General features: G+C 41.2%; 1 protein-coding gene across 1 annotated transcript; it reads right to left on the bottom strand.

Annotated features, from left to right (window-relative positions):
• Nucleotides 1-939: 939 nt before the first annotated feature.
• On the bottom strand, nucleotides 940-12629 carry LOC143512126 (myosin heavy chain, fast skeletal muscle-like). The gene is made up of 40 exons (XM_077002072.1): nucleotides 12494-12629; nucleotides 12170-12382; nucleotides 11727-11870; nucleotides 11475-11631; nucleotides 11283-11310; nucleotides 10379-10493; nucleotides 10206-10298; nucleotides 10046-10109; nucleotides 9827-9925; nucleotides 9611-9714; nucleotides 9391-9529; nucleotides 9171-9289; nucleotides 8941-9090; nucleotides 8662-8832; nucleotides 8170-8476; nucleotides 7658-7725; nucleotides 7420-7507; nucleotides 7230-7347; nucleotides 7005-7128; nucleotides 6539-6675; nucleotides 6162-6417; nucleotides 5846-6088; nucleotides 5583-5759; nucleotides 5330-5475; nucleotides 5147-5237; nucleotides 4670-5059; nucleotides 4365-4491; nucleotides 4166-4284; nucleotides 3875-4071; nucleotides 3583-3766; nucleotides 3313-3478; nucleotides 3106-3230; nucleotides 2693-3001; nucleotides 2407-2610; nucleotides 2173-2298; nucleotides 1906-2076; nucleotides 1698-1802; nucleotides 1522-1617; nucleotides 1287-1418; nucleotides 940-1058 (listed from the first exon to the last, which is right to left on the bottom strand). The coding sequence occupies exons 2-40, from the start codon at nucleotides 12368-12370 to the stop codon at nucleotides 1038-1040; spliced, it is 5811 nt and encodes a 1936-aa protein (XP_076858187.1). The 5' UTR covers nucleotides 12371-12382; nucleotides 12494-12629; the 3' UTR covers nucleotides 940-1037.
• Between the last annotated feature and the right edge of the window lie 5765 nt (nucleotides 12630-18394).

Below are 18394 nucleotides of genomic sequence, written 5' to 3'. Positions count from 1 at the left end.
CTAATGCAAAACCAGCTCATTAATTCCTATATTGCTTAAATGAGCAAACGTCTCTCGCATTGCTTGTTTGATTGGATATAAATATGGTTCTATGTGATTTATCAGCCTTTCCTCCTGAAATATCCACATTTCTGTGAAATACAGGATAATTGTGGGATAATTATCAAATATATCGATAGCAGTGTTGTCAGCTAATTTCGTTGCTATGGAGATTGCTGAACGTAGTAGGTGCACCCGTGTTTTCTTAAAACTAGTATCTAAAGTAGCTAGCCAGATTTGCACAAGTTCACTTTTGACTTCAATAGGAAGTTACTCAATAAATTGAGTAAACATTGAATTATAAATATGTGTCAAAGAACATCCAAAAACGTTAATGTCAGTGAGAGACAATGAAGTCTAACACCGTCTCACCACTCAACCATTTAGGTAGGCTATTAGCTTAACCTGTCAGGCTAGCCTTGTGAAGCTAACTTACTAGCTAGTTAGCTAATGCTAACCGTCGTCACTTTGTAGTTAGCTGTGTTTAACTAACGTAATAGCCAAATGCTGTGAAATACAGATATTTAGCGTTAGCTAGCATTTGTTTCTAAAATCAGATAAATCCATGCCCTTGTGAGAAGTGTCTAGACTCGTACGTAAAATGAACCAATTTCATCCGTGTATTTAGTAATTAAGTCTCTATATAAATCAATTAGAAAATGTCTATTTAGAAGTGGGGGGGGGGGGGGGGGGGGTGGCGAACATAAGATGGACACAAATTCAGTATTATATCGATTTGGCGCCCCCTCTAGTGCAGCGCCCCTATGCGTTGCATACGCTGTATACCCCCTTTTTGCGCCACTGTCTTCAACGATTTTCTTAATTTCCTAAAGGTCTGTCAGTATTTGAATACTGGATACTGTATTTTCTTTTGAATAATTGCTAAATAAATTGCAGGTATTTGTGCAAATAATATTTGCTGTTTTATTCAATTTATGCATGGACATTTAACACATATTTTATCATTGCTTGTTGGCATCCATTCTGGTTGTCATCATTTATTCAGCCACCTCCTTGCCCTAAAATAGATATACATGTCATTATTAATTTGAATTAATTAGAATTTGTACTTTACAAAGTCTAATGATTTCTTTGTGTTTTTACGTTCTTTTGATTTAAGGGTGTGCAAGTGGCATTGATATATTTTGAATACAAAGTAATTTGAAATAAGAGATCTGTACAACTAGGATTTATTTGTAGGATGTCAAAGAAAATATCCATTTGAAAAAATCAAAAATGGAATGTACCTTTCCAGCATCTCTGCTCTTGGCTCTGAGCTTGTTGACCTGGGACTCAGCAATGTCAGCACGTTCCTGGGCTTCCTCCATCTCATGTTGCACCTTCCTGTACCTGGACAGGTGAGTGTTGGCCTGCTCCTCCTGTGAGAATGTCAGTCGTCACTCCAATTAATGAATGAATATTAGTGAAAATAGGAGCAAAATAGGCTAGAAAAAGCCATTAAGTGTGAGGTTTATAGCTTACTGCTTCCTCAGCCTGTCTCTTGTAGGCCTTCACTTTCAACTGCAGCTTGTCCACAAGGTCTTGCAGTCTTATCACGTTCTTCTTGTCCTCCTCAGTCTGAACAGATTGGCATTCATTTAGATTAGATTTGATTTGTATGCAGTTATAATCTCTGTATTAATTAGCATATGCAGTACCTGATAGGTCAGCTCCTTTACTCTCCTTTCATATTTGCGGACTCCTTTAACAGCATCAGCACTGCGTCTCTGCTCAGCCTCAACTTCAGACTCCAACTCACGCACCTATGGATCATATTTCATGTATACAATTTGAATTAGTAAACAAAACTACAGAAAAAAATCCAGGGGTTCTGCATTTTTACTAAATATAAAGAGTGTAACATACTCTAGACTCCAGTTTCTGGAGCTGCTTTTTTCCACCCTTCATGGCAAGACTCTCAGCCTCATCCAGGCGGTGCTGCAGATCTTTGACCGTGACCTCAAGGTTCTTCTTCATCCTCTCCAGATGAGCACTGGTGTCCTGCTCTTTCTTCAGCTCCTCTGCCATCATGGCGGCCTAGTGTGTGAATCAGGTAATTTGTTATGTCTACAATCAGTCATGGTTTAAGTGGGTAAAGCGATTACCGGTATATTTATTTAATGTAACGCTTACATCAGTAATTGCCTTCTTGGCCTTCTCCTCAGCATTTCTTGCCTCTTGGACTGTATCTTCCACCTCACCTTGAACCTGTACCAAGTCAGCTTCAAGCTTTTTCTTGGTGTTGATTAAACTGGTATTCTGTTGACAGGCAAAAGAAAACAAACGAAAGCCAATAAAGCCATCATGATTGATTGATCGGCAGATATTATCAAAGGTGCTCAAGTGTTTCAAGCTGAAATAACCAACCTGAGAGTGCAGCAGTGTCACACGCTCACTGGCATCAACCAGCTCCTGTTCAGCCACTTTACGTCCTCTCTCTGTCTGTTCCAGGGCAGATCTCAGCTCCTCAATCTCTGCCAGCATCAGATTATTCCTGCGCTCCACCATGGCAACCTGTTCCTTCATGTCTTCTTGTCCTCTGACAGCCTCATCAAGGTGCAGTTGGGCGTCCTGATGTTGAAATTGATGTCTGTAATTGGGTGATTGAAGCTACATTCAATTGACAGTTCCTCAAGAAATAAACAAGTCCTACCTTGAGCTGTCCTTGGACGTTCCTGAGCTGTTTCTGGGACTCGGCAGCCTGGCGGTTGGCATGGCTCAACTGGATCTCCATCTCATTCAGGTCTCCCTCCATCTTCTTCTTGATTCTAAGAGCATCATTCCTGCTCCTAACCTCAGAGTCCAGGGTGCTTTGCATGGACTCAATCACCCTCTGGCTATTTCTCTTAATCTGTTCAATCTCCTCATCTTTTTCAGCCAGTTTCCTGTCGATCTCACCCTTAACCTGATTGAGTTCAAGCTGGATACGAAGAATCTTTGACTCTTCATGTTCAAGTGTGCCCTGAAGAACGTTATTGGGATATTCATTGTTAAGCAGTTTAGGGCAGACCTAATTGTGCCTTGAAATATCATAACATTATGTAATGTCGTTGTGTATAGTTATACCTCTGCTTCTTCAAGAGCCGTCTGGATTTCTGATTTCTCAGTCTCCACTGTCTTCTTTGCTTTCTCCAACTCATGGATGGTCTTTCCAGTCTCTCCGATTTGTTCAGTGAGGTCAGAGATCTCCTCTGAGGGGAAAATAGAAGTTCAGTTAAATGGGATTCATTTTTGAGTGTTCTGGTTATTTAAATAAATGTCCTTGTAACATACGCTGCAGATTCTTGTTCTCTCTCTTCAGGGTCTCCAGATGGTCTAGAGCTTCCTCATATGAGTTCTTCATCTTAAAGAGCTCAGTGCTGAGAGAGCGAGCCTCTTTCTGAGCTCCTTCCAGTTCAGCCTGGCCTTCCTCATACTTCTGCTTCCACTCTGCCAAGACCTGAAATGTAGAGGGAACATCAGATATTATTTCATATTTATGCTTACCATGATAACTCATGGTTTCATATTTCATAGACCATTTTTCGATGGCAGATATTTGACCTTATCAAAGTTCCTCTGTTTTTTGTCGAGGTTGGCAGCTAATGCATTGGCTCTCTCAACATCAATCATGAGGTCCTCCACTTCACCCTGTAGTCTCTGCTTGGTTTTCTCCAGAGAAGCACATTTAGAGTTCACTGCTTCAATAGATTCCTCTGCATCTTGGAGACGCTGGGCGAGTTTTTTCCTATGGAAATGTTGATAATGTTATTACATGCTTTTCTAAAACGGGTTGATCATTAGTTAAGTTTTGCAGTCTCTGTAGTGTAGTGTACTGTTAATTTAATTCAATTACTTGGCCTCCTCAAGCTCCTCAGTACGTTGGATGGCATCGGTCTCATATTTAGATCTCCACTGAGCCACCTCACTGTTGGCCTTGGACATTCCACGCTGGAGTTCACCCTTTGCCTCCTGCTCTTCCTCAAACTGCTCTCTGAGCAGGTCACAGTCATGACGGGCTGATTGGACAGCATGAGCCAGGGCATTCTTGGCCTAGCATATATCAATATACTTGTTACTGGATTGCTGCTCAGTTGTGAAAAGAAATGTATCCCATTGGTATTTAGTAATGTAATATTAATAGTACCTTGACTTCCTCTTCAATTTGTCTCTTGAGCTCTTCAATCTGCTGTGTGTATGCTTGTTTTCCCCTTGTTAATTGGGAAACAAGTGCTTCCTTCTCCTCCAGCTGACGGCTATATTCACCTTTAAAAAAGGTAATTCTAGTTACAGTAGTCAAGCAAAGTTTCAACTATTTGATCTCTTTAGTTGCTTTGATTAATTACCATTCTCAGTCTGAAGTCGTGCTTTATGTGCACTTAAATCATTCAGTTGGCGGACATGTTCATCACTTTTAGCTTTGACTTCACCCAGCTGGTCTTCAATGGTCCGACACATCTTCTCTAGATTTGCCTAGAAATACATACATGACAATAAAATACTAATTGTTACCTTGCTATGAAGTTGGTGAATATGTAGATGAGAGCAGAATGTTTTATAGCATATAAATGGATATAGAGCAACATTTGACTTAAATAAAATCCTTGTTATATGCAAAATAATGTTTTGTCTTAACATGAAATTAACACACCTTTGATTTAGCAACTGCCTCCATGTTACTGGACAGGTCATCAATCTCCATTTTATATTCACTCTTCTCCTTCTCCAGCTTCTGTTTGACCCTTTGAAGGTTGTCGATCTGCTCTCCAAGCTCAGCAACACTGTCAGCTTGTTTCTTGCGGAGGGCAGCAGCTGTAGCTTCATGCTGCAGAGTGGACTCTTCCAGATCACGACGCAGCTTCTGGAACTCCGCCTCACGCTTCTTGTTCATCTCAATCTGAGCAGCAGTAGCACCACCAGCTTCCTCAAGCCTCTCACTGATCTCCTCAAGTTCTCTGGAGAGATCAGCTCTCTGCTTCTCAACTTTAGCACGAGCTGCACGCTCAGCCTCAATTTCCTCCTCCAGCTCCTCAATGCGAGCCTGAAAAATAAGTTTTTACATTTTAGAGATTTCTTTATTGCTGGATTATTTTAAATGAAATTCCATTATTTTGTGTTGATGAATCACCTGGAGTTCTTTAATCTTCTTCTGAAGCTGGGCACCCATTGTCTGTTCATCTTCTATCTTGCTTAATAATTGGCTTGTTTCAAAATCCTTCCTGTTGTATAATACATTACACATTTAGACTTAGATTTGTACTCAAATGTAAAGTAGATTTTATTTTAGTTTATATTGTGAAATTCATCATACTTTTTGATCTTCTCATCTGATTGCTGCTTGTCATTCTCCAGATCCATTATGGACTCCTGGGCCAGTTTCAGGTCACCCTCAAGCTTCCTCTTAGCTCTCTCAAGGTCCATGCGAAGTTTTTTCTCTTGTTCCAGTGAACCTTCAAGCTATATTTTATGGGAACCAGTGCAGTTAGGAACATCACACTAGATATTTGCTGAAATATTCAAATATTATGAACTTATACCACAGATTCTACTTTTTAAATTCTTACATCATCCACTTGTTGTTCAAGCTTGGTCTTGGCTTTGGTCAGAGTGTTGACTTTGTCTTCCTCTGCTTGGAGATCATCAAGGGTCTGCTGGTGTGATTCTTGGAGGGCTTTTTTCTCCTTAGTGAGCTTGGCAATGGTTTCATCTTGAGAGGCCATCTCCTCAGTCAAGTTCTTGACCTGGGGAAAAGCATTTCAAAGCATTCTCTGTAGTTATGTAAAAGGGACAGAATTAATCAGTAATACATGTACTATGACGTACAAACCTTGTTCTCAGTGGCATGTTTCTCCTTTTCCACTTTAGCCAAGGTGAGCTCCAGATCATCAATGTCCTTCTTCAGCTCAGAACATTCATCCTCCAGTTTCCTCTTCTTGGCAGTCAGCTCAGCATTGATCTCCTCCTCATCCTCCAGTCTCTCATTTGTCTCTTTGAGTTTGGCCTCAAGCTGGATCTTGCTCTTGATCAGCCCCTCACATCTTTCTTCTGCATCAACGAGGTTCTCTGTTTCCTGTTTATTTTAATGGATTGTTTAATTTTTTGCAACATCTGCAGAGACATATGTACTTGTCTTATGTACTTACAGATGTCACTTGCAGTTGTAGGTCATTTTTCTCCTGCAGAAGAGAAACCATCTTCTCCTCAAGCTCTTTCTTCTTGGCCAGTGCCTTTGCCAGATCCTCCTTCATCTTCTCAAAATTATCTTTCATAGCAGCCATTTCCTTCTCTGTCTCTGCACTCTTCAGTAGAGGCTTGATCTTGAAGTACAGCTTCATCCATGGCCAGTGTTTCACATTCATGAATGAGCGGATGTTGTATTGGATAGAGTAGATGGACTCTCTAGAATTCAAATTGAACCAGTTAAGTTCCATTTGTATCTATTATGTTTTATTCATGTCAACATAAATATTTAATTTTGTGTTGTATATGATACCGCATATTCTATGCTCATATTCTTTACCTCCTTTCCATCATCTTGACAAACTCCCTCCTCATGAGGTAGCCTCGGCACAGAGCCTGAGTCATAGTCACTAAATTAGCCAGTTTCTCATCTCGCATCTCTTCAAGGGTACCCAGCAGTCCAGCTTTGAAGAACACCTTCCAAAATAATATGTCTTTTAAACCAAATAGGATGCTTTTAGTGCATTCACACTTAGCTAAGACTTTACATGTTTCTATTTTTATAGACTTTTATGTCAATTTTGAGAAGTGCTTATGAAATATGTATGAAAGGTATAAAATAGGCATATTACAATATTACTCACAGAAAGGGAACTAAAACAACTGAGATCTATGTTATGATCCACATTATTCTGCCACTATACTACACTGTTCAGTGAAACATGAAGCAGTATGTTTTTTTTTAATGTATTGCTCTCATTCAGAGGAATAATAATAATGATGATCAAGATGATGGTTATGATCACCTTTGTGTGTCCAAACTTGTACTGGGTGTGGTCCACATCAATGGAGCCCAAGAGTTTCTCTGAAGCTTTCTTGTTGTCAATGAACTGTCCCTCTGGGATGACACTGGCATTCAAGACTTTGTACCTGTTTATAAATCAATAGTGAAGTCTAAGTGGTAGCTTACTGTATTCATAACAATATTGAATTAATCACAGAATCTGGAATCCTGAAACTAAAGAAATTACCTTTGCTTGAAGTCAGCATAGAGGATTCTGCTGGGGAATCCCTTTCTGCAGATTCTGATACCCTCTAGCACACCATTACACCTCAGCTGGTGGATTACCAGGAAGTTCTCCATCAGACCTACAATGGCCATTGTAATATTACAATGTCTGCAGTAAAATTATAATTTATAGAAATCAGAAGAATACGGACCTGGAGTTTTGGACTCATTTGGAATCAAGCAACGCACAAAATGAGGGTGCGTGCTCCTCAAGTTGGTCATCAGCTTGCCCAAGTTCTCCTGTGGAGTTTGACATTGTCGTCCACTTATTTAAGATATAATTTGTTGCATAGATTAGTTTATGCATATTGCAGTGCTTACTGCTGGCCCAACTTTCCAAGGTGAATGTAGACTTATGCATTTCAGATTTTTGTGTAAAATTGTTCTTACCCTGAACAGAGCAGACACAGTCTGGAAGGAACCACCCTTCTTCTTACCCTTCTTTCCTCCACCTTCAGCTGTAGGTTTTAATAATTACACATCTACAGACATGCTTGTGTTGATAGTCAGTAAACATCATATTCTGACAATGCAATTCATTCAATTATTATTTTATATTGTTAGTAATTATCCAGTTTAGTTTTATTAGGGATTTTATTTCCCTGTCATACCTGAAAAAATACAAACACTGTTTAGCCATCATATACTTAATGGACTGGCAGCAAAATAATGTACCAGAATTACATTGTGATAATGAAGGTGTTTGAAATATTATCCTGATGGTGTTAAAGGTGTTAGTTACAGAGTTCACATTTATTTATCAGCTGTAAATACGATGTAATACAACATCAACAGCAAATAGCTATCTGTGATTCTTTGTATTTATTTCAAAATAAAGCAGAAATGTGGCCTTATTAGGTACATAGCCTTAATTGAATCCCTTCCCCCAACTGTGACCTTACCTTCAGCACCAGGATGGGCTGCATACAGGAAGGACAGAAGTTTGTTTGCTGCCTTTTGATAAAGCCCCACAACAGACTCATTCAGGGGGTCCTTGTTCTTGTCCAGCCAGCCAGCAATGTTGTAGTCCACAGTGCCAGCATAGTGCACCAGGGAGAAGTGGGCCTCAGCTTTGCCTTTGGCTGGTCTTGGCTTTTGGAAAGCATTAGTTTTGCCAAGATGCTGGTCATACAACTTGTTCTTGAAGGATGTGTCTGTAGCCTTGGGGAACATGCACTCCTCTTCAAGGATGGAGAAGATGCCCAATGGCTGTAGGTGACAGATTTTGGAATCACTTCAATAGTACTTGTATAAGTGGTTGTTGTCTGACTTAACTAGTGAATATGTGCATGTCCTCATATTTCAGGAACATTGTCATAGTACATACTCCTTTCTGGAGTTTGTTTAACAGTCAATCCAGTTGGTCCAAGTCTTAATGTCTTTTCACCCCTTACCTTCTCAATAAGCTCAATGCAGGCAGCCAGGTCCATACCAAAGTCAATGAACTCCCATTCAATTCCTTCTTTCTTGTACTCCTCTTGTTCCAGCACAAACATGTGGTGGTTGAAGAACTGTTGCAGTTTCTCATTTGTGAAGTTAATGCAGAGCTGCTCCAAGGTGTTGAACTGTTTTAGAACATGGATTTTAATATTAATGTACTTATTGATGCATGGTATATTATATACATTTTACAATATGTAATGTAAAAGTGTGTAAAATCAGCAAATATTCACATCAAAGATCTCAAATCCAGCGATGTCCAACACACCAATGAAGAACTGCCTTTGCTGCTTTGTGTCCAACATCTCATTGATTCGGATGACCATCCACAAGAACATTTTCTCATAGATAGACTTGCAAAGAGCGCTGACAGAATTATTGACCTGGAAAATTCATACATAGACTTTTGATCTGCAGGAGGTTATTGAAAAAGTATCTCCGATGTTGGCAAATATTACATTACCTGTGGTACAGTTTGGCCTTTGGTCACAAACTCATTTCCAACCTTCACTCTGGGGTAGCACAAAGCTTTCAACATGTCAGCTGAGTTTAGACCCAGGAGGTAGGCGATTTTATCAGCCACTGAATTGTAAAAAGTAATAGTGATATTGATTAAACTAAATGCTTATATATGTTACTTATAATGGAATTGAACAAATCTGGTGACGAGTTGTGATATTTACCCTCAGTGCCATCAGGCTCAGCCTGCTCCTCTCTCTGCTTCTGCTTGAACTTCATGTTCCCATGGTGCATCACAGCTCCAGTCAGCTTGTAGATGCCTATTTTCTCTTCAGCACTGAAGCCAAGAATGTCAATAGCAGTCTGTGTGGTGAAAAGGAGTGGATGACAAATGAAAGTGAGACATATTTTCAAACTTCTTCTCATAGTTTTAGCTGTACTTACATCTGTGGCAATGAATTCTTCTACATCGTTGATGCTTTTAACTGTGACTTCACCCTGGCTGATCATAGGGTAGTCAAATGGGTTGGTGGTGATGAGCAGGGCCTCTGCATGAATTGAAAAATTAAACATTTAGAAATATATGTTATTAAAATTTTTCTATTTGGGCAGAATTGGGATAGCATAACTACTTAGCAATATGGTTGAGTAAAATCATACCAAGCAGCTCTGGTTTGTGTCCAGTCATGAGCTGGTAGAAGATGTGGTAGCTCCTCTCAGCAGACAGCTGGAAAGTGACTCTTGACTTCTCCAGCAGATCTGTTGTTTCATTTGCAATACAACTTGTCATCTCAATGCCACTAATTCTGATACAGAATTTTTTTTTTAATTTTTTCATTTTTTAACCTATTGGATGCACTCATTATGACTAAAACTTACAGGTTTCAATATCAGCTGAGGCCAACTTGCCAGTTTGACCAAAATGAATTCGGATGAATTTACCCTGGAAATTCAAGAAATGTTTAATATACCTGAATTTAAATGTTAATCTTTTTTTTAATTGCATTGTTAAAACTTTTGTATACTATTGTGTACTTACAAAACGAGAGGAGTTGTCATTTCTCACAGTTTTGGCATTACCATAAGCTTCTAGTAGGGGGTTGGCCGCTACAATTTGGTCTTCCAGCGAACCCTGTGGACAATAAGAGATGTTAATGAGAGGACTTTGATCACAGATTGTTCCTCTGTACACACTGTACACTGTTCAGGTACCTGCATTTTACCAGCAGCTGGCTCTGCCTTCTTTGCTCCACTAGTCATGCCAACCATCGCAAAGTACTGGATGACACGTTTGGTGTTCACAGTCTTTCCTGCACCAGATTCTCCACTGGTGGTAGAAACAATGGGCACATATCTTAGCATATAGGTACAACTGCTCGGCAATTACCAAATGTCCGAAATGTCACACAGGCACTAATAGCATTCAACTTTAGATGTACATTACAAATTGCTGAAAAATAACTATTGCCATATATTAAATAATAATACTCCTCAAATAACATAATGTTCTTTTCCTCCATACCAAAAGTCTTGCATATATTAAATGTAGACTTACAGCTATTAAAATGTAAACCGAAAAGATACATAGCAAATAGCAAAAGGCTGACTTGTTCTCTAAAAAGTCAGTACCAGTGAAGTAGACTAGCATTTATGCCAGCGGACTTTGAATCCTCAAGCTATTGTTGTGTTTAGCCAGCTACTGAGCTAACACATTTCTTAGCTCAACAAGTAGTTTATGTATCACGGGAATTAAAATTGTGATAAAAACAGGAAGAGAATCCATCTTGCTGAAATGCAGAGGCAACACTAGAAACTGAGGTAAGTAAACAACGGTCGCATACATTGGGCGAGAGCAAGCTGTGATGAAATTATTCTTTAACTGGAGCATCTCAATAATCTGACTTGTGAGCAGAGGTGGGCATTGCAGGTTCAGAGAGTAAAACTCCTTTCCAGGATTTTACTCAAGCATAGGTAATTGCTATGGTGGAAGACATTTATTTCACATTAAGGTTTTGGTGAATTTGACAAATACAGCTTAGAAACTTAAGACATAAACTATTGTAAAAGGTAAACTAATGTAAAATTAAATTCCCCAGTGATGTGAGTCAGGACTTACGTGATCAGGACAGACTGGTTTTCACGATCTAAAGGAAAAGTGAGAATTGTTAAATATGATAAATTATTCATAAAATTTTGTTCAGTCTCTGTGATAGACTGGCAGTCTTATTTAATTAATTTATTGTTTTATGTAAATCCTTTAAGAAATGCTGCAAGGCTTGTTCCATGAAATTATCAAACTGTATCTTACCAGTGAGCATGAACTGATAGCCGTTATCAGAGATGGAGAAGATGTGGGGCGGGGCTTCAATTCTCTTTTTGCCTCTGTATCCAGCCACAACAATTGCATCATATACTGGGAGCCACTTGTAGGGGTTCACAGTGACACAGAACAACCCTGAGTAGGTCTAGAGGGTTTAAGAGATATTTTTAGACATTATTTTGATGATGAATTTTTTTGATCTGTTTAATGTGTAATTAAGTGAGTCTTTGTTCAGCTTACATAGATCATCCATGCTGCATAACGCTCTTTGAGGTTAAACAGCACAGCAGGTTCGTTGAGGTGGGTCATCATGGCCATGTCCTCCATTTTGTCAAATTTGGGAGGGTTCATGGGGAAGATTTCATCTTCCTTTACTGTGAGAGTCTGTGAAATTACACAATAGTGCAGTTCACTTTGAAATTATTGCTGCTCTACTGGCTCCCTGAGATTCAGAACTGTTTATTACATAGAACTGCACAGCAAAAGCTAAAGACTGACATTAAATGGACATGATCATTTAGAACATTGAAATTCTTGAATTTAAAGTTGTACAAATAAAAACCATTGGTTTACATTTGAATATTTACATTTGATGTGCACAACCTTTTGACAACTATCACAATATAAATAATTAAATAATAAATAGTTGAGCAGTGCTCAAAAGTGTTTTTTTTTCCACTTACTTTACCACACAGTGTTTCAACAGTGGCTTTGCCCCCCTCTTTACTCTTTAGTGTACCCTTGAGGTACATCTCCTTGGGTTCACACACAAACACTGCTGATTTGGCATCAAAAGGTTTGTTCTGGGCCTCAATCCTCTCCCTTTCTGGCTTGCGGAGGTAAATGGCCGCTGGCCCAAAACACTCCATCTCTCCATCCCCCATGGTGGTGTTTTACTATGGAGTCAAATGACATTCTTGTCAGTGATTGTAAATGTCATACATTTTTTATTTTAAATATTTAATGTAACTCGATTTGTATGCACAAGAGAAATAGTAACATCTTACGAATCTAGGAAACTGCAGGCAGAAAAGGGCTGGTAGTTTGAGATTACTACAAAAGAAGAAAAATAGTTAAGACACTGTGTGGAAATTAAGTTAGAATTAAAGAGATCAGTATTGATTGAGGAATAAAAGTTTGCAACAAATTAACTTTGTTTCCCATGTGAATAGAATCTTCATTCACTAATTACATCTAGTCAGTCATTTTCAATAGTAGTTAAGGATTTGGAAAAACAACATTTCAAAAGGATCGGCAAATTTTCCTCACCTCTGCAGGGTGTCTGTGGTAGTCTTAGTGCTTGGGGAAGCTTATATAGTACTATTACTGTTCACTCAGCAGAAGCATCAGGCTATATTTGGACACACATTCATGTCTTCATGTATTTCCTCCCTAATTGGACATCATCACAATATTCTCAGGTATCACTCTATCGTCTATCGTTGTCCACTCTATCGTTCTCACAGGTTTTGTGGTTCTGAAAATAAGTAGAATTTTGAGTATCAAAATAAAATTTTTAATAATTAAACATTATATGTAAGCAAAACGTGTCAATGTTTTTGGTCAGTTTTAAAATTTCCACACATTTCCATATCAGAGTAAAAAGTAATTGTTATGACAAGTATATGAGTTAGTGTTATTTTTAAGTTTGTGTGTATTACAAATTTGAAAAGATTGTTTATCTTGCATTTCTAAAACATCACAAGAAGTGTTTTATTTTCTATGTATCAATGCTCTGAATAAAAATCGATAGTTTTATGTCATGGGGGTTCTGTTACTGCATATCATGTCACTGCAACCTTTTCATGCTGTACCTTTAAAAAAGCAACCCTTTCATATATTCCTGTGATATTTTTGACAAATACAAGAATCAGCCTTTTGGGCACATGTCAAAATAAACTGTCAAATATAAAAATGAAAATAAAATAAACTGCTAGCAACAAAATCTAGAAGCACGACAAATACATACAGTGTGTAATACATCATCTCTATTACTGCCTTCAGCTCTCATCTTAGATGTGTACAATAATAGAATTTAAGCAGGTCCATAGTGTTTTATTTAAAGCGTTTTATTTAAAGACAAAAAAGCTAGAATAAGGTAACCCATCTGAAATACTCAGATATTTTACTCCACTGGGTTCTCTTTGTTTTGGCAAGCAGAGTATAATGCAAAGATTAAGATTTATTATTAATGCAAGATTCTAACCTTTATTTCCAAATGAAAGATAATATACTCTTGGCAGATGATTTGTTGGCAATAAAAGCACAAATGCTGATGCCCATGATGAGCTACATTCATAAACTGAAATTCTGAAACACAATATCATCGCATAATCTTCCTATTTGGAATTAGTGCAAATATAGAAACGATTCTACCATGCTGTCAGAGGTTGAGAATTTTAGTCCACTTCTAGAGGCAATATAAAAGTATAGCCAGCTCCACAAAGAGTTTTCCAGATGCTTATAAGGGCAGTCTCTGAAGTAAGTCTTTTCTATACTTTTGTGCATGTATTATGACACTTCTCCAACAATAAATAGTCCTATAGTATGATGTACTTTATTGATATTGGATATATTGTCATTTAAATGTGAACGTTTTGTTAATTTAAAGTTATGCCCTTTTAAACATGAAAATATTTTAGTGTACCATTATTTTACAATATTAGTATTCCAGTCAGAGCACATGTAACTAACCAAAACCAGTAGTTTTTTCTTTAAGAATAGAAAGACAAAACAAGATGAAGTGCAGTACAGTATTTATTACAGGTTTCTCTTGTGAGGATAGATGATTGAAGAAAAGATACAGAAGATAAATGTGTGATCATCACGGTTTGTTTCCATGCTTTTCTTGAATTTTTTTGAACTGTAATGAGTAAGCTCAAAATAATTGACTGCTGTTGCTGAACATTTTATAGTTGTGTTTCTCATTGTTTTTATGTTCTCCCGCTGGCCATGATGTTGAATTTTTTTCTCAACATATTCCATTTCATAATAGGAGTAGGATAATAGTTAATAGAAGGCTGAACAAAGGCAGGCATACTAGATGGAGGAATGCTTCTGGTATGCAGTGGTTGTTCATGTTTTTGGATCTTTTTTTTGGATCTTATGCCAAGTTGGTTGGTTAAACTCTGAAATTCAAAGAGTTCAGAGAGAATCAGTGTTGTTTAGTTAGGGATACTTATCCATGAAAGACAGGATAGAAGGGTGTGATAGATGTGTAATCAGTGTAATTTTTTTATTTATTTTCTTTAGTGGTATCTGGGTCTTTGCCTTGCTAAGATTGTGGTCCAGCTACTGTACTTGTAATGGGGCAACAGAAGCAGCAGATGTGGAGTATGGTGCCATGGAATCTTTAATGTCCATAGCACAACAATGACAATAACACTCAAAGAAAGAGAGCAAAGCCAGATGCACACAGCGAAAGGCACAACAAAGCAAAGCGCAGTAGGTGCAGAGTCCGTGACTCGGAGGACGGCAACAGATGAAGATGCACACACGCTCACTCCTATAGGCTCAAGGAATGCACAGCGAAGACTGGCTGGACCTGTGGGCTGAAGTAGGGAGTGAGGGTGATGAGGAACAGGAGCCCGTGATTAATGTGTATGAGGGTGAATTGGAGTGGCTATGTTGATGAATGTGTGGAATGTGAAGTGGGCCCCTGTGGGGCTGACCCGGCCTACCATGACTGAGCCCCCACCCAAGGGCCCCACCCTCCTCCAAGAAAGGAGGTGTGTCTCCTCGTCTTCAGTCAGCTTTCCTCTTAACAGTTTGATGTGCAACATATGCGTACCCCCTCTAATGCACAACATGGGTCAAAATTAATCCGCATTCATTTCCAGTGTTATGTAATGCTGGCAGGGTTTTTCTATGTTCTGTCTTTTGAAATCTATTATCATTATTTTCATTTTTACTTTAATATTTTATGAACAAAAATAGTTTTTATAATAGAACATCGAATTTACACACTTCATCCAAGTGTGATATAAAATAAAGTAAGGTAATACTATAATAATTAGTTTTAAGTAGTTACTTTAGTAACTTTAGTTTTTGCAAAATATTTGTCATTTTATCACACACACAATGTTCAGAGTGCAAATGCAAACATCTGTGACGTGCGGGCAGGGCGAAGGACGAGACACGGGAATCCTTGCTGACTGACGTCACGGTTAATTTTATTAACAGATAAGCGCATATAGCGCACGAAGAACATGTACTCATTCACACAACAACGTGTAAACCTTAGACAACGACGAGCACAGGACACTGCGCGAGCGCACATTAAATAGACAAACCACATTAGCCCCACGTGATCACGAGACGATTCACAGGTGAGACTTATTAATCACAAGACATAACCCTAACCACGGATATCCACTGACGCAAACAAAGCACGTGGACAACGTTGACACAGGCCCAAAAGGGAGGGCGGGCCCTCAACGTGACAGACGCCCCCTCCAAGGGTACTACCCATCCCGGGGTGCCAACAGGACCGAGTGCCCCGAACCCACGACGATGAGCGGATCCGACGCGCTCAGTCCTGCGTCTGGGAGGTGACTGCCCTTGGCGAAGCGTCCGTTACGAATCGCCTAGCACACCCTCCCTGGGAAGACAGGGGAAAAGACGTTAGACACACTAAACGGAACATTCACAAACACACACACAGGCACGCTTACACATAGTGGCACAAGAGGGAAAAATGGGTTAGGTACACAAAGGGGAAGACTGACAAACACTGGAACACATACACACGACATGGGCGCCAGGCTTCGCGCCAGGAGGAGAGCGAGTAGGGGAGAGAGATCCGGTGCTGCTGGCGCTGCATTGGGCAGTCCCCCTCCTGCCTTCGCTGCGAACCCTCCACCGGGTGCAGCGCGGCGGGCGGACGCGCCCGGTGCAGCGCGGCTGTCGTACGCGCCCGGTGCAGCGCGGCTGTCGTACGCGCCCGGTGCAGCGCGGCTGTCGTACGCGCCAGGTGCAGCGCGAGGGAGCTCCTCTGCCGTGTCCATATTCTCCTCCTCACCCTCCAGGATCCCCTCCATGGACTCCGCCGGGCTCTCACCCCGGGAACAGTCCATGGGGCTGGCCCTGGAAGACCTGGAGGACGCGTTCTCCCCCAGAGTCCTCTGCCCCTTTACAATCCCCATGGAGGAGGGAAGGCTCTCTTCCTCATCCTCCGTGTAGGGGTCACTCTCCGAGACACCAGACCCCACGGACGGTGAATAGTCCTCCGGTACCGTAGGAGAGGGACCTACAGGCGGAGGGAGGTAGTCCTCCTCTTCGGACTCCTCCTCCTCTTCACCGTAGTCCACGGTGGTGTCGTCGCAGATGGACGGAGGGTACTCCTCATCCTCCTCCCCCTCCCCAACATAGTCAATGGTGGGAGCGGAGTAAACGGATGGAGGGTAATCCTCATCCTCCTCCCCCTCCCCAACATAGTCAATGGTGGGAGCGGAGTAAACGGACGGAGAGTAATCCTCTTCTTCCTCCCCCTCCTCCTCGTAGCCCGCGCTGGGAGAAGGGCATACAGGTAGAGGGGGGTACTCCTCTTCCTCTGACTCCTCCTCGGACTCCCCCTCTCCAAACTCCTCCTCCGGGGTCGACGCGGTGGCGCTGACGGTGCAGGCGCCTACCCTCTGAGGCAAGAGGGCGCGGGAAGGAGAGGGGTTTCGCTTCCTCCACATGCGCACCACCCCCTGGTAGAGCTCCTCTTGTAACGCGGGATCCTCGGTCACTCGAACCCCGCGTAGCATGAATGCGCACACGCGGTCTGACTCCAGCTGCTCCGGTGTAGGGACGGCGTCTCGGCGCGGTGGAGGGGAAGAAGCGCGGTGATGCCGCTTACTGGGGTGCTGACTCTTTTTTGGCCGAGTCGTATAGCCTGGCATCTTCCTGGTGTCTCTTGTCGGCTCGTCGTTCTGTGACGTGCGGACAGGGCGAAGGACGAGACACGGGAATCCTTGCTGACTGACATCACGGTTAATTTTATTAACAGATAAGCACATATAGCGCACGAAGAACATGTACTCATTCACACAACAACGTGTAAACCTTTGACAACGACGAGCACAGGACACTGCGCGAGCGCACATTAAATAGACAAACCACATTAGCCCCACGTGATCACGAGACGATTCACAGGTGAGACTTATTAATCACACGACATAACCCTAACCACGGATATCCACTGACGCAGACAAAGCACGTGGACAACGTTGACACACGCCCAAAAGGGAGGGGCCGGGGTCCTCAACGTGACAACATCAAAGGCAGAGGAAATTTAAATGAATCATCTTCAATATTACCAATAAAGTGTATAGGCAAGATCCAAAAACAGAAAATGGAAGCACAAGACAAATAGGGAAATCAGGAAAGGACAAGACTTTAAGGGTGTACTCACACTAGGCTCTGTGATCCGGGCCCGGGCACGGTTGCCTGCCGAAGCACGGTTCGTTTGGCTAGTGTGAGCGCTCCAAACGTGCCCGGGCCCGGATCAGTTAACCGTGCTCGGGCCCGCTTGAAGAGGTGGGCCAGGGCACGATTCATGTGGACTCGGGCACGGTTCGCTTCTAGTGTGAGCGCTATCCGTGCCCGGGCCCGCTTGGTGCCTCGTCTGATTGGTTCATTTCGCTGGAACTCAAACATGACGTTAGTGATGCGACGCTCACGTTAAACAGTCATAGCGGCAAAGCGATTAGCAGACAATCGTTGTGTTAAATTATCGAAAAATCTGTGCTTGCACCGTGTTTCTGCACTCCCAAAACGACTTCAAAAATACAATAAAAAGAGAATCGTGAACTCCAGTGTTGTGCGAGCGCGCTTTTTTTCCAAATAAAGTCACGTTGTGGTGACGTAAGCGTGCTCGGGCCGGGTTGATGAAGCCAGTGTGAGTGCAGGCCGGAGGGGGAGTG

Source organism: Brachyhypopomus gauderio, chromosome 1 (assembly GCF_052324685.1).
Source record: "Brachyhypopomus gauderio isolate BG-103 chromosome 1, BGAUD_0.2, whole genome shotgun sequence".
NCBI classification, from domain to species: Eukaryota; Metazoa; Chordata; class Actinopteri; order Gymnotiformes; family Hypopomidae; genus Brachyhypopomus; species Brachyhypopomus gauderio.
The sequence above is the reverse complement of the archived record's forward strand: the minus strand, read 5'-3'. Positions and strand labels throughout refer to the sequence as shown.